This window comes from Prionailurus bengalensis, chromosome D2 (assembly GCF_016509475.1).
Source record: "Prionailurus bengalensis isolate Pbe53 chromosome D2, Fcat_Pben_1.1_paternal_pri, whole genome shotgun sequence".
Taxonomy (NCBI): domain Eukaryota; kingdom Metazoa; phylum Chordata; class Mammalia; order Carnivora; family Felidae; genus Prionailurus; species Prionailurus bengalensis.
Window position 1 is genome coordinate 69,043,325 of NC_057351.1, and position 25,020 is coordinate 69,068,344.

Sequence of the window (25,020 nt, forward strand, 5' to 3'; positions counted from 1 at the left end):
GAAATGATGTGTGCCTCTTCCAGGCTTGGCTTTTTCCCATTCCCCATTGGAGGCCTCCATACTCTTCTCTATCTGCTTGCTCAATACAGAGATCTCTGAGGATTTGGAGGAGAGCAGAGCAAGCAGTGAGAATGGAGAAGCTCATTTCCATGGGTAACCACAGGAAGACCATCTTTCAACTGAGCAAACCCATTTGAAACTTCACACGAGTGAGAAATGATCTTCTATTTCTATTTTATTCTTTTACAGGACTTGACAATATCATCCTTCAGTAAACAATCATTATGACATCTCGGTATCATAGGCAATACAGAGACCTACAAGTTCTCAATTTACGAAGACAAAACATGCACATAGCAGCACATACTAGATGCCATATACATGAGGCAGACAACAGAAGTTCAAAAAGTTCAAAGTCCTCAGAGGTAGGGGGATCTGAGATATCTTCGCATAACAGGTTGCTTTGAGCTTGTCTTTGAAGAATGAATACTGGATTGTCTGTATCATGGAGATTCCACTCATTCACTTACATTTAAAAACATCAACAAGAAATCCCCCATCATCCAGTATCCGTTCCCATGGCCCTTCAGGTTGTACCAATATTTCTTTACTGCTCATGTCTTCTGTCAATGATGTCCAATGTGGTCTGGTCCTAGTTTCCACCTTGACCTTCACCCATCTGCAACCTTCTGAAATCACCTAACACCTACTTTCTATCCCCCAGAAGCCCCGGCTCAAGAAAGGAAGGACCTCCAGCTTCAGAATTGCTGGTACCCTTTCCCATGGATCCATCACAGCCCTGGGCTTATGGCTCTAAAAGAATGGCTGGTAAATGAGAGATAATTATGCACACATACTGCTCCAGCATTTTGCTTTGCTCCTTGCAGCTACTGATCAATTAATCCATTTTAATGACGATTTCCCTCTGGCCATACAGGCAAAAAAATCTTCATTACAGAAACAAACAAACAAACAAACAAACAAAAGAAACCCTGATGGATCCAATGAAAGGACTTTGTACTTTAACCATTACCTTGTAAAGAAAGTATGCAACAAAAAATTACCCCTCTAAATTCCTTCAATCAAACAACGAATTATAGATGCTATGATGACAGTTCTGCCATGCTTTACAATTTGCTTTAATCAAAACTATCGCCCTTTAGCCTTTAAAATCAGTTCCACCTTCCCAAATTTTCAACTTTTCCAAAATGTTTAAGGCAGGCATTGTAATTCTCCAGGTTCAGAAAAGCACAATGTTTGCATTAAGATGCAAAGCAGACTTAAAAGTGTCACAGGTCACTCTGCCAGTTTATTAAACAAACGAGACCCCCATGTGCAGGGTCAGAAAAGCAGAAGAATAGAACTACTCAGAATTTGACACAGGAGATGATTCAGCACTCTGTGGAACATACATTTTGCAGGGAGAATGCTAACAGAGCTGCAAGATTTGGAAAACACTCCTTCCCCAACCCCAGGATGCAATTTGGTTCTCAGAGCAAAGGGGAACCCCTGGCAGGTATGTGCCCTGCAGTTACACAGAAACCCTTTTGGTGCAATATGGAAATGGCCTTCTCCTCAGAAACACACTTACACAAGGGTGCCTGCCTGAAGGGGCTGCAGTAATGAGAACCAGTGAGAGAATTCGTCACGGCACATCAGAGATGAACATCTATAGGACTTCAGAAGGAGTCTAACTAGGGCTCTTTTGGCTAACTGGCCAAAATGTCCCCAACTGACTTCACAAAGAAATACAGAATAATACTCTCCTGTGTTTGAGGGCAGTTTGAAAGTTCTTTGACTTCTTCCAAAGAACAACTTCGACAAATATTTTCTAAATCAGAGCCTCCTTAAATGCCATACCCTTTGCCTAGAATACTCTTCCTCTACATACATACTCCCACATACATGTGTGTATACACGTGAACAAATCCCCAGCTCATTCTCATCCTTCAGGCTCCATCTTAAATCTCTTCAAAGAGATTTCCTTGACCAGGTTGTCTAAATTAGATGCTTCTTCTCTTTCCTGTTATTCTTTATCTTTATAACCCATATGTGTCCTTCCTCAATATCCTTATATTTACCCCAAGTAGAGGATCCACAGATCTTCCTCAACTTAGGATGGGGCTGCCCAGCTTTACGAGGAGTGTTGTACCATGTATCGCTAGCCCAGGAAAAGATCCAAATTCAAATTTGAAGTATGGTGTCTCCTGAACACATCACTTTCACACCATTGTAAAGTCAAAAAATCTTAAGTCGACTCATCATTAAGTCGAGGACCATCTGTCTACATATTCATATACGTTATTTGATTACTACCTGGTACATAAGAGACACTCATTATGTGTCTGGTGAATGAATGAATGAGAGAATAAAAGGATGATACCTTAGGAAGTTTTAACAAATTATTCACCTTGAATGTTTTAGACCAACAATAAGATCCCTAATCTTGAACTGAAAAGGAGCTATTTTTCATTCTCTAGTCTTACAATTAGAGGTGAGGAGGGTGGTGGGGCGACAGGCAAGGGAGGGGCTGATGGGTTCTACTCTCCTGAGAAAATGGTAAGGTTTTATCCCCCTGCTTAGAGATTAGCCAGTTAAGACTGGAGGTTCTCCTGGAAAGACCAGTTTATCTGCCTGGGGCAGTCTGGTTCCCAGAAAATGGTGGCTGCTGGATCTGGGGAGGGATGGGGGAGGTGGAGCTTCTTGCTCTGAATTTCTGATGCCCTATCAGCACAGGCTCTTTTCTCACTTCTCAGTTCTCCTTTTGAAGTGTATTTTCTCTGAGGGGAACACCACTTTCTCTGGAGAACTATTAATTCCCAAGGAGTAAGCCATTGAAGCCTGTATGGGAACGCCCACTCATTTGCAAATTGGCAAAAGAGTCTCCCACAAAGTAGAAGAAGGCTTGATTCAGGGCTTAAAGGAAACAATGGAGTCCATTTAACAAAGCCAACACTTAATGAACTCAAAACAGTGTGCTTTAAAAAATAAGTTAATAAAGAAGCCTTTTAAACTTTAATGCATGTTTATTAGCTTTATTTCTAAAGTACCATCTGTTACTATAAGTGCTTCCTAGTTTGTTTTCATCATGATTCATCACCTATATGATTTCTGAGCTATGAATGAAAATGTTGATTGGAACTTTGTAAATGGCAACCCTTTGGTGTCTGGGTCAGCTTTCACAGATCATGCAAGACCTTCAAATAGAACAGACAACTCCTACTGCCTGGCAATTCGCAAAAGAAAAGTACAGGAAAGATGAGCTCACCTTTCAGATGAGTCTGCCATAAAATCCCCTTTACTGGATTCTTTCAGGATCCTGGGATTGTTGAAATCTTCCCATCAGTTTCATTTCTGTGTTTCATGGAGAAATAGCAATTTAAGTCTCTGTGGGAGACATTGCCCCGGGGTCCATCCCCCAGTGGCCTCCCTCTGACTCCATCATCATCTCTGGAAGGGAGAGGGGTGTTGGAAAGCAGAGAAGGGATGGGGTGGAGGAGTGAGACAGTGGGTAATTACCAGGAAAAAATAGGAGCCTCCTACCTTTTATCAGAGCAAGCATCAAATACTGTTCAGCCCAAGTACATTTTGTCCTGTTCTGTTTCTTATGCAAATTCAACATCTAGTGAGCTGCCTGCCACAAAAGTTGACTCCGCTTCCCCAACTTCATTCAATTTGCCCTTGAAAGGAGTATCATATACCTAATTGTTAGCTGGGCCCCCACCTCTAAGAAATTGTAGGCAAGATCTTATCATTATCAGGCTTTTCTAGAAATCAAAAGCACCTGCTCTTTGATAAGGTGGGCTTCTAAAGAGAGAAATATTCCCATTAGAAAATGCCCAGAGTTCATATGGGAACACTAGTGATAGGTCTTCCTAGCCTGAGGATACCAATCTCAGATGAACAAACTCAATGTCAGTAAACCTTTACTGACCATTTACTGTGTGCCAAGACTTGTGCTAAGCAATTTACATGTATCATTTCATTAGGTCCTTGCAACGGCCATAGGAGACAGGAAGCCTGATTTTACAGATTTGGAAACTGAAGGCTTAGAAAGGTCAAGTTACTTGTGTAAAATCATACAACTGGAAATGTGACGAATCATAATCTCTCAATCACAACCTGTGCTTAGTTACATATGACACCATTCAGCATTGATGACCATAATGTATATACTACCCAGTGATGACCCACTCCTAATGGGCTTCCCTCTTTGGATTTCCCAAGCAGAACAAAGCATAAAACAAGTTCTCCCTGATGCCCTGCCCCTTATAGAGGAAAATAAACCAGGTCTCTGTAAAATGATTTATATCTCATTTAATACTCTAAAACTATGTCATAGATATTATTCATATCCTTTTAGGACAGGAGGAGATTAAGGTTCGTGGAAGCTAAGTAACTTCCCCAAGAACCCACAGCTAGTAAATGGTATTGATGGACTTCTGATCTCAGGCCAACAGCAGAGTCTGTCTGCCCAACCTATCCTATTCTGCCTCACAGCATCTTATAGGCATTTATCAGACATTCCCACTGGGAGACAAGAAAGGTTCTGATTTCCGCTGCAACACTTTCCTTGAGTGAACGCTGCCCTTCCAGGTCAGAGACAAGATGATCCTGTTGACCTACCTGGGCCCAAGTTGGCTGAAAGGAAGGATGTATTTGAAGATGTGTGAGAAGAACCTTTTTGAAATAGAAACAAATATCCCAGCATACCTGTAAGAGCAATACTGAGTTATCAGTGATGAGCAATCATTATGTTGAATCAGAGGGGCCATGCTCCATGGGCTAGGCTGCTTTGGGCCTCTGTGACTTGGCTTACTTGGTAATTCCTCTGCCAAGCATCTTGATTTTCCCCTTTTCCCTCCTCTCCATCCTACATCCCATATCCCATCACTCTGCGCATCCCTCACCTCCCACCCAGTTGACTTGCCTGTGTCTTCCCAGGGCATGGTATACTGTTGGGGCTCGAATGTTTAAGGAAAAGGATGGAGGAAGAAGCACAGAGTTAGTGCTAAACCCTACAAAAGAGAAACTCAGGGAATTCACACATATTTGTCAAAGTCACGTGCCCTTTTTTGTACTCAGGAAATAACACCTGTAATGAACTGTGGAGATCGCTATAAACATGCTGGTCTCTCCGGGCCACATGAAACTTGATCCAAATGTATAGATTAAAAAATTATGTTCCATCCCCCCTTCCCTCTTCAGCCCACTCAGTCTTTATCCATAAAATACATGCATGTCTGCTATACAATGTAGATATGTCTCCTGTTAAATGAATCTAGGATACAACACATTGTGGTACTTTTCTTTGAGGAGAAAACAAAACAACTCCAGGACATAGACATTCGCACGAAATTGTTCGTTGTCTTTTCATGTAATCTACCATTTATCCACCACTTTACAGTTAAAAAAAACCTTTATTTCATTGCTCTTCCTCCCTGTGACATAAGCCCAGGCCTATGGCTTCCACATTTAGAGAGAGGGAAACTGAGTCACAGACTTTTTTAATGACTTGCCACATGGCTACTTCCTTGGTTCTTAGACATCGTTGTTGTAAGACATAACACAACTTAACAACAGGTTTTTAAGAAGTGAGGAAACTTTACCATGTTATGTATACATATTGCTTGTAAAACACATCCCAGTGTTTCTGCAACATTCAATTACATACACTTGGAGGAAGGGATGTGTATCTTAAAACTAAGGAAATGTGGTAAGTAGCAAATAACGAGTTAGCCCAGCATTCTGATTCTGAGTCAGTGTGTTTTGGTGACTTAGATTCTCAGCTACATTATAAAGCCCTGCCAAGCAGGGCATTTTTCTGCACTTTTTACATCCGTCTCTTGAAGGGCTTTATGTAGGGGTTTCCACACAATATACCCTCACTTGATTGATAAAAAGAGTCTGTTTCTTCTAAAAACATAGATTAAAACAAACCCTGATTTTTCATTCTTAAATTTCTGGGTGCCCAAAAATCTCAGGTAACATATTCAGCAACTTCCCAGGAGCAGCATTTTATCTGTTGTTTTCAGTGGGATCTTGCTTGGTGATAAAGGATTGAGCCATAAGATTGCCTTTCTAATATTGCTCTGGGAGACTAACAGAACTTTAAAAGCCTGCAGATGTAAAATAAAAAGTTATATTTCAGGATGAAGTTCTAGAGAAATGCCAGAATGATATTCTGGTTCAGCGTTTATTAAAGAATATTAGAGGGGAGGGACGCCTGGGTGTCTCAGTTGAGCGTCCGACTCGATTTCAGCTCAGGTCATGATCTCACAGTTTGTGAGATTGAGCCCCACATCGGGCTCTGCACTGACAGCATGGAGCCTGATTGGGATTCTCTCTCTCCTCTCTCTGCCACTCTCTCAAAATAAATAAGTAAATATTAAAAAAATATTAGAGGGGGAAAAAAAAACCCTTCACATGTTTGCGTTAACACAAACAACGTATTTTTGTTTGAGTAGCAGGTCTAACACAGCTGAACTTGGATCCTCTTTAAAGTTGAGACAGCCTACACATAAAAACAAGAATGTAAGAAAGCAAGACGTAAAGAAAGAAAATTGTCACCTGGAACTGTACAGAAATCAATTTGTCTCCAATCACAGTTATTTTTTGTATGAGGGGGAAAAATTCAACTTTTTATTCCAATCCTGGTTGAAGCAGTTTTAAAAAAAAAAGTTTTCACAACTCTGTGAAGTAAAATAAATTAGATTCAAGCAGCTGTAACTGAGCTTCCTATCGGATTATTGTGCAAGGTTCCCTTTTATTTCCCTCCACAGTGGATAATGCGTGTTCATTGTGATTTATCTGGAGCCGGTTTCTTTTACACCCTCAGCTGATATAAAGTCGAGCTAGGACTGAAGCCGGAGATTTGGGGAGCATCTGGGAGACAGCCTCTACAGTCCAGAGAGAATGAAACAGTCAGAAACATAAGCAACCGCATGTGTCATTGACGTCCCCGGTGGTATGAGCCCCACTTTCTGCCTCTCAGCACAGACAAGGAACCATTAAGAAAGAGGGACAGAATTATTGATCTCTCTTGGAAATTTCCCCCAACGGTGCGTGCTGCTTGATTTTCACCCTTGATTTTAACTTCTCGCTCATGTTTCTGACCTAGAGTGATCGAGGCTCGGGCTCTGGCAGGACTGTGAACATTTGGCCAGCTTGGTTTGGCCGCCTGGCAGAGAGTGTGTTCTGAGAAGCAATGGTGATGAGGGCCTTTGTCCTGTTGGCTGTCTTTGCAGAAGCCTCTGCAAGATCTTGCACTCCGAATAAAGCAGGTATGCCCCGGTGCTCGTCCATCTTTCTGGAAAGTTTCCTGAAGCTTTTCTTTGCAAAGTTCAGAGCTCTGTGTTTATCTTGTTGTCAAAATTCAATATCATGGTCAAGTAGAAGCTGTTAAGCACTCCAGTGCCAATGAGATTTTTCCCATAGGAAGTGAAAATGTATTGGATAAACATAGACTTTTTTAAAATTAGAGAATCCTAGATGGATGGATAGATGGATGAATGGATAGATGGATCGATGAGTATATAGGTAGATAGATAGATAGATAGATAGATGGATAGATATAAAATCACCACTGTTTTTCTGCTTTCTATTTGACTATTGAACTTCTGTGCTATAAAATAGTGTTTCATGATGTTATGCATGAAATGGACATTTTAAAAAATTTTAAGTTACATGCTCACTTTCATGGCCATGGAAATTTGTATATATTTCTAAATTTATATATATTTCTAATCCATTCAGTCTGGTTTCACAGATATATTCTTTAAAATAGATCAAAGCTTAAAAGGGCACTAATTTTGAGTCCCGAGGTTTTGGGAAAGCGTTCATCACAGCTCATGAAGGATAATGAGGAAAATGTTTCTAACCAACTCTTTTGCATGTTCAGGTGTGGCTAGAACCTGCTGTTCTTTATGTAGACTGATATGATCACCGTATCTGATTTCAAACCATGTGTATCCTCTTTCTAGATGTCATTCTTGTGTTTTGTTATCCCAAAACCATCATCACCAAAATCCCCGAGTGTCCTTACGGCTGGGAAGTGCATCAGCTGGCGCTTGGCGGGCTGTGTTACAATGGGGTCCATGAAGGAGGTTACTATCAATTTGTGATCCCAGATTTGTCGCCTAAAAACAAGTCCTATTGTGGGACCCAGTCCGAGGTAAGTCCAGGCCACACAATGAAGAGTTGCTAAGAAAACTAGGCCCCCAAAATAAGATAAAGTTTATTCTCCTAATTTGTTGCCTGAGCAACGTAGGCAACCTTCTGTGAGTAGAACAGTGTACATTTCCCACGTTCACCCTGCTTTGAGTTCTGAGCATGTGCTCACAAGGCGCCATCCTCCCCAGCCGGATGGTGAGGCATCCTCTGCCTGAGACTTTGAAGTGGTGATGAGTTAGAAGCGCATTTTAAAGAAGTAACCAAAGTGGAACACAGTTCATAGTTGGGTCTCATGAAGCACCCGGAGCAGGTAATCAGAGTTAAAAGGAACCACAGACCCCCTCTTGCCAAATATCCTTAGATGATAGAGGAGACATTGGAAACCTCCCAATAAAGTCACTAGTTGAGGGCCACAGAACCAGTTGGGGTGTAGTCACGAAGGGAGACTGCGCCACTGCTGACCCCTAGCATTCCTACTGCCTTGACTGCACAAGATTGTACATAAATAAGGTCTCAGCAAATGAGAGCAAAGAGCACCCAGGGCCACTTCCTCTTCCTAAAGGCCCCGCAAGGATTCAGGAATTCAGAGCGTCATGGGCATGATTAACAGAAACATCATGTCTTTGAGTATCCTGAAAGAATGAGCTAGAAATCATCTGTGTGGTCTTAGGCAGGTCACCTCTCACATGGATGTTCGAGATCTATCCCAGCTTCAATATTCTGTGATCTTGGAGTTCAACAAGTCAGAGGAAAAAGCCGCAGAAATAGTACTTATTATTGGCAGAAGGAAAAAGCAATGAACGAGATAATAACGTTCTAGAAGTGGGAGATGAGTGAAGGCATTCATGCAAGATTACTTGGACGGGGGAAATGGATAAAAAGGTGATGCTGGGAAACAGATTCTTTGGCCAGTTCTTCTTGGTCAGAAGCCCAATGGCTATATGGGTTTCTTGTAAGTGTACAACATTCAACCCAGATTATTTTGAACAATTTTAGCTGAACGTATTCAAGAACTCTTTACAAACATTATCAGTCAACCCACATCCAAAAGAGTAGGCACGGACGTCAATGACTGGCAGACACTGATGTCTTCCTATTGGTCTGACCATCTTCTATCACTTTTTCCATAACCCTCATTCTCATCATGGGGTCCAGGGCCACCCTAACTGCCTTCTTCCTTTCTCCAGTACAAGCCCCCCATCTATCACTTCTACAGCCACATCGTTTCCAATGACAGCACAGTAATCGTAAAGAACCAGCCCGTGAACTACTCCTTCTCCTGCACCTACCACTCCACCTACTTGGTGAACCAGGCTGCCTTTGACCAGAGGTAAGTCACTCTGAGAGTGGAGGGCTGGCTGCCTTGTGTGTGTTCTGCAGTCCCTGTCAATCAGGCATGTTTCAGTCCTTATGCAAAATTCTCTCCCCTTTTCAGAGTGGCCACTGTTCACGTGAAGAACGGGAGCATGGGCACATTTGAAAGCCAATTGTCTCTCAACTTCTACACTGTAAGTGGTCTCCAGGTTCTCATTAGTGCCCTGTGGCCTTTCCAGGAGATGACAGGATAATTCCTCCAAGTTTGCTTTTCCTTAAGCTCTATGCAGAACCCCATTCTTGAATTGAAATGAAGAGACAAGCTTTGGTCTAGTTCTAAATCTCTTCAAAGACTAGATGCCACAGAAAGGTAGATTCATAGCCTGGATAGAGGAGCTGAGAGAGGTGTCATAGAGCTATAAAGTTACCCTTCCCAGATTTTGAGAAAACTGAGGCAAGAGAAATCCCGTGAGTGGCCAAAGGTCAATAGGCAGTAAGTCAGCCAACATCTAACCTTAGGCAAGATTAGTTTCCACTGCAATCCACTCCAGAGATTTATATTAGTATCCAGCTCTTGTTAAAGCATTTGGCACAGAGTAGTGACCTTCCTACCCAGGACAGGGCTAAGGAGAGAGGATGGGGTTGCCCTCTGCTGCCTAGTTCTTTGGTATCCAAAGCCCTTCGGATAGTGGGCTTCCTCTTGGTCTAATTTGGGCACACTGCCTATGTTGACATTGAAGTTCAAGGCATAATTTGGTCTCTCAAAATAAAACTAAATATGCAGTGGCCATTAGCCCAGCTGCCCTCCTGTTTAGAAGGGGTGTTTTGTTTTTTAAACCTGTAGCTTCCAATGAGGAAGCATACTTATAGTGACACTCCAGCTGGCTGGAGGAAGATGCAGGCAGAAATAGAAACTTTTACATACAACATTAGAACTGGGAGATATCTTTAGAAGCCATCACACCCAATCTATTCATTTCACAAAGGAAATGACTCTATTACCTGGAACTCCACTGACCTTGAACTCTTTGAACTTGTTTTACCGCCTGCCTGGAAGCCACCAATCCAGCTGAACTTAGAAGGTGAGAGATCCTCTAGGAGGGATCCTAGAGTCACTTGGCCCATTTTACAGATAGAGATCTGAAGCCCAGAAGGAAGAAATGATGTGCCCACAATCCCGCAGGTACTTCAGAGCAGTGCCCAGTCTAGCATACGGATCTCTCTTAGCACTGCTTTCTGAGGCTTACTTCCTATGAAGGGGATGGAACTTAAGTTTCATGACCTCTCTCTTGCACTGGCTTCCTTTAAGGCCCCGGGCCTCATTTCATATGCAAAATTTTGATTCCTTTTATTAGAAAGGACTCTCTAAATTATATAAGCTTTGAGGTCCCAAAGAACCTAGATCTGCCCCTGACCACAAACCACTAGTGGTTAAGTCCTGAAAAAAGAAATCCCATTAGCCCCTGGACCTATAATCAGGAGAGTTAATGCAGTGTGGACTGGCAGGGGCATGAAAAGGTAGCAACAACATTGAGTAACTGATGAAGGTTGTCCAGAGAGAAAAACAGGCTTACTCATTAACAACAGTCTCAGGGGGTATCATGGTGACAGTCTGTCTTTCCTACTGAGTCCCTGTCCTGATGTGCATGATTATTACTTTAACCAGATAAAATTATAGATATGATCCTATAAAGATTTTATGAAATTAGCAATAGAAAGGCACCAGGATTATCAAAAATCATCTCTCACCATCAACCATGTTAGGCTGTTTCAGACATAAAAATCCAATTTTAGAACTGGAAGGAACCTATTCTTTTTTAAGAAAAAAAATTAAATGTCATATCCTCTTCATCACCCAGACCATACTCTGGGCTGGATAGACAGACATAACAGGACATTTCCTTGAGCTGTTCTAAAAGTGAAGCTAAGGCATCTCCTGGGGCCCATTAAGACCTTTATAGGACAAACGGACTTCAGCAAAGAGGGAGTCAGATGTTGCAACAGAAACTTTTGTACTGATTAGTATTCCTACCATAGTCTGGGTTTCCTATGCCTGACCCATGCGGCTGGTATTTTTCTTCTCCTCCCTTCTTCCGCTTTGAGAGCATTCTTGTGTGTTTCTGAAGCAACAGCTGCTCCCTGCATACATTTCCATCAAATTACCAGAGACTGAGCTGTGCCCTAGATTGCACAAAGGATCAATGCACCGCCAATTGCTTAGGATTCCAAGGGCTCTAAATGCTGGGCTCCAAAACCACCAGTTCTACTCAACATGCTTCCTCTCTTCTCTCTCTACCCCCTCCCACTCACTCCTGCCAACAGGCCATAGTTGGTGTTCTCAGTAAGAAGTTATTTTGGCCCCCAATTCAAAATAAAGGAAGGTAGTCAGCTTGCAGAAGTAGACTACCACTGTGCTTAAGAAAATAGTCTGCCATTGACCCACTGGTTTAAAGTCTAGTTCTACCATTTATTAGTTGTGTGACCTTGGGTAAGTTAGTGAACCTCTTTAGGCCTTCATCTATGCCTTTGCTAAATAAAACTAATAATAGCACTTACCCCATATGTCTATTATGAGGATTAAATAAAATTATTCTTATGAAGCACTTACCATAGTACCTGACACAAGGTAGGTGCCTGTGAAAGTAGCCAACTGGGGCTACTTTCATGATTGGGGCCTGGGACCCTATTTAAGGTGGAAACTCTGAGAGCTCCTAGCACCAGCAGTCGCCATTAGAGTGTTGTTGCCTTTATGCCGTCAATGTCAGTATGGGGCTAGGTTGACTTATTCGATCGAAATAGTATTGACCTTTCTTCCTAGTTAGACAGAGACCAGTAGAAAGGCATGGGATGGAACAAGTGCAAGCCATAGAGGTCAAACTCACAGACTTCCAAAGTCAGAACAATCTTAAGAGATGATCAACCTTGACTTTGCACCCAAAGTCCAAAGCCCTTCTGCAAGATTGCTAAGGGGTGGGCTCCCCACCTCTTTCAGGGACAAGGGCAAGTTGACCCTTCCCGTTTTAGATCAGCATTTTAGATATGACATCATGAACTACAGTCCATTGCTTGTGGTTCTGTCTTCTGAAATAATTCTCAGTCGTGATGTTGCCGACGGCCCTTCAACTCTCTTAGGCTCGCCTACCCCAATATCTCTCCACCATTGGTGCTCTACCATCCTCTTCCTCCTTCTTCTCTAAGAACGATCCACTTGGCCAGTGCCCTTATTAAAAAGTGGAGCTCGGAATTGAAATCTTATATTCTAGACCTTTTCCAACCTATGCAGGGCACAGCGGGTCAGAGGTGACCTTCTCAGTTCTGAAAGATTCTAGGAACATGTTCTGGGATATTAGCTTTGCACAGTTTTCTTTCATTTCTATCTCACACTGAGCTTGTAAGCAACAGCAACTCTCAGCTCTTGCCCATGAGAACTGCCACTAAGCCAGATGTACCCATCCTAACCGTGTCAATAGCCAGTTGTGACCCAATCTTTCTGCCAAGTGAAAGGACCGGAGGGCATGATTTTTCAAGGTGTTCTTCCATCCTGTTCAGCGAATGGGTAATTTATGCGGTGTTTCTGTGCTTCCAGGAATGCCAGAACATACAGTCTGAGTATTATAGGATGAAGCTATCTGGAAATAGGTCCCTAACTCATGTTCTAAAGAAAGTAGGAGGAGATCACACTGATAATTGCCTCAGCTGTAGGGTGAGAAGTGGAGAAACTGACCATTAAAAGTGCTTTGTTTCAGAAATGGAATTAATGATGCAGATTCTTTTCTCCACTTTGTAACAGAAACACACTAGCTTCTCTGCAAGTAGAGGCATTATTCCAATACCCTGATACCCTGGGATGATCGCTGGGAGATGGGGTGGGAGAAGCACCAGTGGCTACATTGGGACTTCACTGTGGTCCCCAGATTAGGTCCAACATTTGTAAACAGTCTCTTGAAACATGACAGACCCCAGAAACTAACAATAAACGGGAACGGTCATTGTCAGTCTGCCACTTTACCTGCATATTATGCTGGTAAATCACTTATGATTAAGAATGTTATTGTTTAATTATTGCAACCATCTGAGTGGTGCAGGGGTTGGCTGAAAGAAAAGAACTGACTTCTAGGTGACTGAGTCAGGGAGCCCTAGCTGGACCTGAAATCAGTTAAAAATGAAGGACCCCTGGAAGATGAATCTAAGACCTCTCAGCAAATGCCCTGAATTTGACCCTTAGGGGGTTAGAGTCCATTTTAACTATATCCTTGCTGCCACTATTTACCTCCAAGTCCATGAAAGTCAGTCTTTTAACTAGTATCCTGGCTTAGGCTTTATACTTCTATTACATAAAATCACCATCATAAAAATATTTCTGCAAGGCTGATGAAGGCACAGGACGTTCCCATTTTGCAGATGGGGAAACTGAGGCCCAAAAGCCTGATTTGCCTGTAAGTTAGTAGTGGGCACTAGAATTAGCCCAGGATCCTTGTGCTTCTGTCAGAAGGCTTTTGTCTCTGGAGGCTAAACTCAGAGAGTAGTTAAAGGTTGCTACTAAAGTTGAATGAAACCAGGGCAATGAATGGAGAAGTCAGTCTCCTTTGGGTAAGTCAATTGGACACCCTACTATTTTTCTTAACTCACCCAGAACTGCCTGAGGAAGTGATAACTACACACACACACATATAGTTTTTCTATATAAGGTATTATATTCTATTCTAGCATATTATGTAATTTACTTATCTGCTGTCTATTGTCTGCATCCCTTGCTAGAAAGTCAGGTGGTTAGAGACAGAGATCTTTGCTTTGTTCTCAGATACATCTCTATGAAAGACTATCCCAATATGAAGAGCAGCGCCTGACACTTAGTAGGTAACCAGTAGGTTGTTGTTATCGCCGCTGTTGTTAACTGTACTGGAATCAGATCATATGCTTTCTGACCCACGCTAGAATCTGCTCGGGTAGATAGTCAAGGTGAGCGAGAGCAAAGTGGGGTTGCATGTGTTTCATCCCTATTCGCGTGGGTGATTAAGTAAAGCTCAGTGCTTCAGCATTCTTGGATTCTACCTTTTTTCCATCAGCCAAATCTTGTTCCTCATCGGCATAGATGAGACATACAGTATGTGTTGTCTCATTGTGACCAGCAAATCCAGAGATGTGATAGCCTCATCCTTTCTAAGATGGTACCAGCATCCTAGGAGCCACACCTTCTCTAGTCCTGGAGGGTCTCCCTGTGGTCTCATGTGCCTGTGCCTTTTGGGGAACTCCCACCCCCACTCCACCCCAATTCATCTGTTCCTGTCATGCTCAATTGCTCAGTCTGAGAGGTTGTAATGCCCCGTGTCAATTTCCTTCTAAAGAATGCCAAGTTCTCCACTAAGAAGGAAGCCCCTTTTGTCCTGGAGACATCTGAAATCGGTTCAGATCTGTTTGCGGGAGTAGAAGCCAAGGGGTTGAGCATTAGGTAAGTATATTTCCTCCATGTTTATATTTTTAAATACAAAGAAAAGAAAAAAGATCAGCCAAGATGTTTCTAGGCGTACAACTCTCTGGTTCAGAGGGATGCCTTTTATTTCATTTCCAGGTTTAAAGTGGTTTTGAATAGCTGCTGGGCCACACCATCTGCTGATTTCATGTATCCTTTGCAATGGCAGCTGATCAATAAGGGGTGAGTACCACTCCCTTGAGCACAGTGCCAAGAAGGGCACCAGGTGGACCCAAGGCTACTTTGGCTTGGAATAGCTGGGGAGGAAAAGGGGGAGCTTCTTAGGGTCACATTAGTGACACCTTGTGTTTCCGCACTGAGTATTGATGCTAGCAAACTTTTATATAGTGCTTTCTGGGTACCAGGTACTGTTCTGAGAGCTTTATTATGTATTAACTCATTTGCCTTGCAAGAGGTAGTGGTTATTACCTACCATTCCCATTGTTCTGGTGAGAAAACTGAGTCACAGGAGGTGTTAAGTAATATAAGTTATATAACATAGTGTGTGTGTGTGTGTGTGTGTGTGTGTGTGTGTGTGTGTATGTGTCTGTTTATTGCGAAGTGGGTTCAAATCCAATTAGTCTGACACCAGAACCCTGGTGAGGACTCAATTAGATAATCCATGTAAAAAATTTAGCATGTAATACCTAGTCAGTATCCAATCAATTTAAATAATATTGTCGATTTTTATTATTAATTCAGTAGATAATGAAGAGTTCTTAACATTTTTGAGTAGAGGACAAAATTATGGGAATTGTACAATAGAAAGATGATTCTGGAAGTCATCCACAGGATGGTTTAGAAGCAGGACATGGGAGGTAGAAAGACCATATTAGAGGCCGTGGCCCAAACTGAGGCATAGCCAAGTGAATAGAAAGGTCATCCAAAGGAGGGAGAAGTGATCAAAATTTAGCAACCAATTGGATATGGGGTGGAGAGAAGGACGGGGCAAAAAGCCTGAGAAATATGGGACATCAAACCTCTGGGTTGTGAATGTGAGGAATGTTTGCTGTTGGTTGCTAGGGAAGAAGATTTCTGGCTAAGGGTGTTCGCTTCTCCTTGACTTCAGAGATGTCATGTTGAGCTTGAGATGGTAATTGTCTAGAAACACTTAAAATTGTAGCTTTGAAAAACAGAGGACAGATTGAGCTAGACTAGAGATGTGGGCAACAGCCACACAAAGAACAGTAAATACAGAAGAGACCATTCCCCAAACCCAAGCAGGCAGGCACGTCCATGTTGTTGCTGGAACCCGTCTGAGCTAAGTCAATATTGGGGCCCCGGACAAAAATAATTAGACAACAAAGGTGGAGCCACCTTACCTTGGGCCTTTAACTATTTATTTTTACTTACCTAAAAATTATACAGCACTTACAACAGACCAAACATGTTCTAGATAGGTGCTCTATAAATATTAATTTAGTTAAATTTCATCAGTGGCACCCGGGTGGCTCAGTCAGTGAAGCAACTCTTGATCTCAGCTCAGGTCATGGTATCACAGTTCTGAGATCCAGCCCTGTGTCAGGCTCTGCATTGGGCGTGGAGCCTGCTTGAAATTCTCTTTCTCCCTCTCTTTTTTCCCTCCCCCAACTCTCTTTCTTTCTCCCTCTCTCTAAAAGTATATAATTAATCTCATCAGTGCCCCCCCATATAGTAGGGGGAGTATAATATAGTAGGTAGTATATAGTAGGTAGTATAATAAGCACTATATTACAGATGAGAAGTATCAGCGATAGAGACAGCTTCAGAAACTTGCCTAAGTCCAGAGTCACTAAGGGAACGGATGATCTGGGCTTCAAACTCACGCAGCATTATTTCCTGAGCAGTGTAGGTAGGACAGGCCAGCAGAATCACATCTACGCAACCCAGAAATCTTCCTGCAGAGATGGGAGCTTAATTTGGATGTCACACCTGTCACTGAATGATTCATTTAGGTTCTGTGGACAATGGTGTAATCAGATGATTTCAGGGAGATTGTGAAATAAATTCTTGGCCTACAGGGACCTGAAATTATGATCAGGCCCTGAAACCTCTCTCAGGCAATGGCCACACGGGGATAAAGGTTTCTGGCATACCATGGAAACATCTCCCTGCAGATCATTCTGGTACTGCGACTCCCAGCTAACGATGGGTAAAATAGCAGGAAAAAAGGAAGGCTTGTGCCCTTGTGGAAGTCTATACCGGCAGTGCTCAGACTGTGTGTGCACAGGAATTACACACCCTGGGTGCCTGTTACACATGCAGGCACATAGTTAACCTACCCCGTCAGAGGGTTCCTGGGCAAACCCTGGGAACCTGCACGTAAGCAGAGTCCAACTGAAGAAGCCCTAATCTAGTTCCATATTCTGCTTGGCTGAAATGGCCCCTTGAGGTTGGAGATACTGGCAGAAAAAAACAGTGCCAAGGGGAGGAATGAGAAAGTCCACTCCCATAATCTCCCAGATGCTTTAGGTTTCCACTGGGCCCTTTTCGAGGAAAACCCAGTTTTCAAGAGTGCCCGGAGAGATTAGAAGAGATATATTATTGGGAATTTTGATCCTATGTGGGGAAGGGGGCTCCTGTGGTGATGTTGTCACAGCTTCCCTTGGGCGTCCTGTCTTCCCAAGATGTCTGTCACAGAGGGGCAGGTGCTACAGCCAATGCCAAGAGGCGGCAGAGCCAAGACATCTAAGCTTGCCCAGGACTTGCCTCCTCCCCACCCCCAACAAAGCTCTGCTTACATTGTTTTCCACTGGCATGGTGTCACTCCAGCTGAAAAGAGCTATTTTAAGGACTCACGTCTTGAGTTCGTACAAGGATCTCAGGTTTATTGAACAAATGATCCTTCAAGGTCTTGTTTCACAACTCGGAAAATGCCTCCAGCTCTGTCATGACTCAGAGGTCACCACAAACACGGCCTGGCTTCTGACCCCTGGTCCAGATATGAGGCACACTGTCACTTCTCATCTCAATCACTAACTCACGGAGTTGACATTCCTTCAGTCCTACCTCTAATTTGCCCCTGATGTCTGGTTTGGATGGAATGGATGGAGGAGGTCATATCTCGAAGGCTCTCAGGTAGCAGGGTGGATCTCTGGTATATGTACACTGAGTTGGATTGACAATGGAGTCAGAGAGATGTTCTGGGAGAGGCATTAACTTTGGGGTCCACTGTGGTGTTTATCCACTGGTCTTAAGCTTTTGGGCCCATAGACCATTTTCCACAGAGGACAGACTCTGGTGTTCCTTGTCACCTAAAGACAACAATTCCCAAAGCTCATGCGGGCCTCACTGTACATTCCCAAGAATGACTGTGTCTGTTCCCAACACTTTGTTGAACATCTGGCACTTAAATGGGGAAGCAGCATGTGTTCGGTAAGTGAAAAAGCATTTTGCTTAAACCAAGTACAGTCTCAATACCATTGACATTTTGGGCTGGATCATTCTTTGTTGGGCGGGGTGCTGTCCTGTGCATTGTACAATGATGTGCAGCGTCCCTGGCCTCTACTTACTACATGTGTACCACCGTCTCCCTATCATGACAACCACAATGTTAAATGTCTTCAGAGCGCAAAATGGCCCCCCAGTGAGAGTCATTGACTTTTGGGCAATTTGAAAAATGCCCATCTGTGTCATTATTGTTTCTTCTATTGCAATGATTATCTTTGGGACTTTGGAATTTCCCAAATATTACATTTTCATGCAGAGAGTTTGGAAAATATATAAAGATATAAGAAGAAAGCAAAACCTGTCCATAATTCTACCACTCCATTATAGCCAGTGTTAATATTTAGATGGTATCCTTCCAGTCATTTTTTTCCTATGCCAATATCAGAAACATGACCAAATTCTTACAAAGGTAACGATATAATGCAGAATTTAAATAATATAACATAAATTCAAATTCCCAGTGGCAAACCCTCACAATGTACACAGAGCAGTATGTTGGGTATGACTTGGCTTAGGTATCTACGGCAGTACTTTGGGAATACTCTTCTCAGCACCAGTGTCTTTATCTTGTACGTATACTGGGAGTCTGTACATGTCCCAGTCCTTCAGTTGACTTCATCTCTCAAGGATTTCCCTTCTTGGGGACAGAGGTATGGTGACTTACCAGGTGTGCAGCTTCTCACTCCTCTCCACCCCTATGGAATGAGAACCAGCACACCCATCCCATAGCTCCTCAACTTGACCTCATATTATGAGGGTAAGGAAGGTGCTGCCAGTCAAAGAGCTTTGTGAGGATAACGTACAGTATAGAAGCTCAAGGGAGTGTTGCTGTTGTCTGTGAATTTACCTCAGAAGACTTTGCTGGAGTTCATGAGGTAATTTTTTCTCTCCCCCTGTCTCATCTGCTCCAGCTGCCCCACAGATGAAACAGTCCTTGTACATGAGAATGGGAAAGATCATAGAGCCACCTTCCAATTCAACGCTTTCCGGTTCCAGAACATCCCCAAACTCTCCAAGGTTTGGTTACACTGTGAGACATTCATCTGTGACAGTGAGAAGCTCTCCTGCCCAGTGGTGAGCCACCTCTCTCCAGAAAGAGATGTGACCAGAGGTGGGGGTGGGGGCGGAATTTGAGAAGTTGTATTTTTAGCTGGGAATCGTAACCAGACCAATGTACGCGTGTGCTGAGGGCATTCTGGAAGAAAGGGCACTGGGTATGGGGGCAGACGTTCCGGCTCTGTCTGCCTTGCCACCAACAAGCTACATGGTCTAGCACATGTTAATCTCTGGAGCCTGGTTTTCTCATCTTTAAAGACAGTGGTGATAAGTCATGGTGGCCCTTCCCTCTTCAGAGAGCTGTGTTAGGGAAAATGAGTACAACGACAGACATGGAAATACCTTGAGACGGTTAAAAGCACAAGGAAAATTCAAAACCTAGGCGGTAGCAGTAGGCACTGGATGGAAGTCAAAAGGTGGGTATTTTTAGCTCTTGCCTGGCCAGCCTAATGGTCCATCTCTGGGACTTGAACTAGAGAGATACTGCAGAAATTCCCGACACTCATCACAGCTGAACTGACCTTGGGAGAGGAAGGGCCTGGTGGTGACGCCCCTGCTTCACAGCCACGTTCAGTGCAGCCCATGCCGGGGGTCAGCTTTCCCCTCTGCATCACCCACCAAGGAGCTGCTGCAGAATCCATCAACACGCATAGCAAGTTCAGCTGGGAGACACTCTACCGCTGCCGCCAGGTGTGAACCTGGTCCTTAGATCAGTTGGTCCACAGTGTGGTCCGAGGCAGCCTCGGCGTCACCTGGGAGCTTGTTAGGGAGGCAAATTCTCACGTCGCTCAGACCGCCTGATTCAGAAACACTGGGTGGGCCTAGAAACCTGTGCTTTAACAGACCATTCTGAGGCATGCATCAGGTTTGAGAAGCACTGTCTTAGACCTAAAAGTGCTAAATCACAGAGTGTTGCCTGCTCTGGTCTATTTGGATAAGAGACCCCAGTCAGGAGGAACACAGAGTTTCTAAAGAGGACACCTGCTCATGTAGCCTGTAGTAACCAACCAAAATAAGATTGTAATCTCTATTTCTACTGATTTGCTTGGCTGGAAAATGGTCAGGTAGGAATACAAATAAAAGGGAGGGAGCAGAGAGATGCTTTACAGTTAAGGAAAGGGTAATTATTGCTACTATATATTAAAAAGAGAAGAAAATGAATCAGAACACATTTGCAAGTGTCCAATGACGGTAACCGCGGGTAAAAGCCTTGCTTACCAAAACAAACAGTGCCAATCCCTCCCACACCCAACAACCTCCCCCAGAGGGATTTCTTCCAGCCTGAAGAGTTAATAAAGAAAAGCTTTGCCCTCTTCTCAAGTTAGAGAAGGGACTCTGGCTCTGGGTTGTAAGTAAATACATAAGCGGACAAATAAGGTAACTAACACCTGTTGGTTGGGGAATTTTGACTATCAGGTTTGTGACTTCTGTTTTTAATCTCTTGTCTTTCTCTCTTTTCTCTCCTGTGTTCGTTTCTCGGGCCCCCTTCTCCACGCCCCTCCCCTCTGCTGCTCCTGGGTCTCCAGAATTGTGACAAACGGAAGCGACTCCTTCGGGACCAGACAGGGGGCGTCCTCGTAGTGGAGCTCTCCCTCCGTAGTAAGCTTCTCTGTTTTCCGAATGGTTGAGTTCACTCTGGGCTGCGTCCACAGGCACAGCCGGTTTGAGCATTTTCACTGAATTGCCAAACCAGTTGTGCCTGTAGACACTACCTGCACCTGCAACTCAAGGCTTCCCAGCTGGGGGGCCGGGAAGCTGTAGCTCATGCCAAACCAAGAAGTTGAGGCTTGTGAACGACCCAGAAATGTTCTATCTGCAGCCTAAATTCCAATGCCCGCAAGGAATCAGGAAATTCTGAGCTTCCGGGCAGAGCATGTGGTCGACAATGATAATACACGATGAAATGTACCGGGGACATCTAGCTCAAGTCGACAAAACTTCATAGAGCAGTCAGTGCTGACCCTGGGCAGGGCTGGGCGCCGGGGTTTCAGAATTAAAGGAGACCCACATGGCCCTTGTCTTCAAGGACTTACATCTAGCAAGGAGAGAGTTGTTAAATGCCAAGGGAAAGGCAGATGACTGTCAATGGGGCTGGATGAGGCAGGGTGCCATGGGAGTTCACAGCAAGGGGATTCACCCCCGTCCAGGGCCGGGGAAGACCTCCGTCAGTAATCCTTCAGGACAACCTGAAGAGTGGTATGACGTGAATGGTGAGCAGGGCCTGTGGGAAGGCTGGGGCCTCTAGTAGCTGCATACCTTGGAGGACAGTTGCTAAACTACGGCCGGGGACCCAATCCAGGCTGCTGCCTGATGTTTTAGGGAATACGAGCCATGGCCTTCTTATAGGGTTGGAAACAAATCAAAAGAATGACATTTCGTGCCACGTATACATGACAAAAAAATCAAATTTCAGTTTTCTATCAAGTTTTATGGGAACACAGCCATGTGGGTTCATATCGGTATTGTCTCCAGGTGCTTTCATGCTCTAACGGCAGCATCAGGTGGTTGCAATAGGGTCCATACGGCCCATAGCTGGAATATTTACTCTCTGGTCCCTTCCAGAAAGTTCATCAACTCCTGCCTGAGAAAGCCAAGGAGAAAATTATTTTCTTCTTCTTTCAAAGAAGCTTTTATGAAACCCACTATAAACTTTGTCCTAAAGGCAATGGGAGTCTGCTGGTTTAATCAGGGGGAGATGTGGTCAGGTTTGTACTTAAGAAGCATCGCTCTGAGGCTCCTTCCATGACCTTTCCTTAAACCTTCAGTATTCTCTCTCTTTACTCATTACAGGCAGGGGATTCCCCAGTCTCTATAGCTTTTCAGGTAAGGAAAAGAGGCACTTCTGGGAAACGTCATGGGGTAATGCCTTTACAATGTAGACATGTGTTTTAAAAGAGGCTCACCTTTGGCCCCAACAAAACCTTCAGGACTTGAAACTTGCTGTTTAAAACACACCTGAATGGGACAGAGGGAGATGGCGGTAGATGTCTCTCCAGCTGGCCCCAGAGCTCTGCAGGCAGGGTGGGGCTGGGGCTAAATGGGACGAGGCAGAATTGGACCCCGCTTCTCAGCACAACATCACCAGGGGCTTTGCTTGGGTTCCTGCATTTAGAGAAGGTGGTTTTCAATGATCTGTTTTTTGCACAAATATTTCTGAGTCCCTGCTATGACTCTGCCCCTCATTAACTGAATGACCGTGGGCAATGAAGTCACCCTTCCCCTCCCCAGTTTCCTCTTTGAAGTTGGGCTAACAATTGCTCCTATCATACATAGCTGCTGTGTGGATTAAATGTTACAGCTATGGGCGCCAAACAGTGCCCAGCATACGGCAAACATCCAGTAAAGATCAGCCGTGATTACTCCTCCAGGCAGTGGTCCTCCTGCAGAGAGAGATGGGCAAAGCCCCTGCCCTTCCCACTAGTGGGACGCGTCGGGGTGGGGGTAGAGGAGTGATTTAGATAGCAGCCAGGGAAGCATCTCAGAAGAAGAAACGTTTCGGCTAAGACCCAAGATCTCACCCGAATGATGAGAAGGAGAACAACTATGTGAGGAGATGGGGTAAGACGGTTCTATTTATTAACAAACTCACAGATGTAGACTTTGCTCTCACGATTACCGGAAATCATGTAAACCAACTTTTTGAGACTCTAATTCCAGATCCTCATTTTTGAGGAAGTTCTACAGTGAAAGCCCTATGGTGAAATGTGCTGTCACTGTGTTATCCATGTTCAGAGTCCCATCTGTCAGAGGTCCGTTACCCAGGTCAATTTGCCGGGCTCCTTGCACTGACAAAACCAAGCTCCGGAAACCCCAAAAGATAAACAAAACTGATTTTGTATAAAATGTGCAGCGGTCTATGTAAACCTACTTAATGCCCCCGAGTTGCCTCTTCTGTTGAGTTAACTCTTTGTTGCCACTGTCCTTGCTCCATGTAAACTGTTTGTGTCTGCTTTCCTATCTGGTTCCCAGACGTCCTCTATCACCTCATCGTGATGCTGGGGATTTGTGCCGTGTTGTAGGGGATCGCCAGACAGGCAGTGGCATCTCCTCCACCCAACATCATCTCCTGTGTCGATGACAAACTCCCATTTATTGTGCTGCCAACAAGAACAAACCGTTGAGGAGCGGAGAATAGCGCTTTGCCAATTACGTGTTCCAATGATTTTTGCGCCTTTTGGTGATTGTCTTTGGTGCCCTCCTTCCTCTTGTGACTTCCTGTGGCTCTGAGATCCTACAGTCTCTCTCCGGCAGCTGGCCGAGAAGTCTCCTTTCCCCAGGCTCAAGTCAGGGCTGCAGTGGACTCCTTTGAAAGCCATTCTAATTTTAAAACACTAGCACACCCAACCAAGTGCAGCTGAACATTTTGACGAGAATGTAGGGCATAACCACCAAGTCAGTGCTAAGTACAGAACGCACAGGAATAGCCAATTTTGCCAAGAGGGGGCCTTTGTCCCTGATGTTGTACAATGCTTATTTAAGAACCAGGGCTGAGCCACCAGGCAGGGGGTTCCAATCTTTCAAATGATGATATGTGGGAATCAGAGTGGAATATAATAGTTTTGCTTAAACCTGAGTATTATAAAAGAAAATAATTCCTGAGAGACCCCCAGTGCTAACCTAATTTGTTTTTATTATAATGTTTCTTCAATATGTATAAACATTATAGAGGTATTAACAGACTCATTTTTATATTTGATTGATTTCTAAAATCAAAAGAAAATTACAGATGAAAAAGGAATAAAGCTACAAAAAGAATAAAACTCACATCAACATAAATTTAACCTCCTACTGTGGCACTGCCTAAAGGAAACCTGCTGCTGGCAACATGACTCTGGAGTGACATCGGTGACAAGGTCTCTGGAGTTCCCAATCCTACCGTATCCTTGTCATGCTCGATGCTCTCACTATTTGTTTTCTACCTGATTTAAGAAAGCATCAGTACCAAATGGACTGACTTCATTTAGCCTTTACTTTAACAATGAAGCAGGTATCTGTCTTTGTCTCATTAACTTCTGATCATTAGAATGGAACCCACACACCCACACACACACACACACATACACATACACACACACACACAAAAGTCAGAAACACACATGCAAAAACGGCCCGTGGAATCATGTGGTGCTGCACCCTGATAATACTGCCACCCCAGTGATCCAGAAGACGTTGATTTTAATGATGCACATGGTCAACACGATAAGAAAAGTAAATGAACCAATCCTCATAGAGAACTGGCAAATCCTTAGAAGCTAGAATGTGCTAGAAAAAGCCAGAGCTCTACTTTTTCTTCCTTCATCTTGTACAGACTTAATTAGTGGCCTTATAACTTGAAAACACATCAGTTTGTATCTCCATGTTTAATGTATTTGAGAAGTTTTGAGATCTGTAGTTTGTTGGGGCTTTTACAACTGTGTTAAGAAACTGAGAAATTCAGCTAGTTCCCAAATTTCTGATCACAGGGAGTACGTGTTTATTTAGCCACAGACTAGATTCAAGTGACTCAAGGAAGCTTGAACTGGTCTCAAAGCTGGAGTTCCAACTAGTTTGGGATCTCTTTTTCCTGTAAACTCAGAATT

The 25,020-nt window shown here is 43.7% G+C and overlaps 1 protein-coding gene across 1 annotated transcript; it reads left to right on the plus strand.

Annotated features, from left to right (window-relative positions):
• Window positions 1–7,207: 7,207 nt before the first annotated feature.
• On the plus strand, window positions 7,208–24,493 carry TECTB (tectorin beta). The gene is made up of 10 exons (XM_043597515.1): window positions 7,208–7,283; window positions 7,983–8,173; window positions 9,360–9,502; window positions 9,608–9,680; window positions 14,832–14,935; window positions 15,056–15,139; window positions 19,297–19,459; window positions 20,968–21,040; window positions 22,232–22,264; window positions 23,411–24,493. The coding sequence occupies exons 1-10, from the start codon at window positions 7,208–7,210 to the stop codon at window positions 23,458–23,460; spliced, it is 990 nt and encodes a 329-aa protein (XP_043453450.1). The 3' UTR covers window positions 23,461–24,493.
• Window positions 24,494–25,020: the final 527 nt, after the last annotated feature.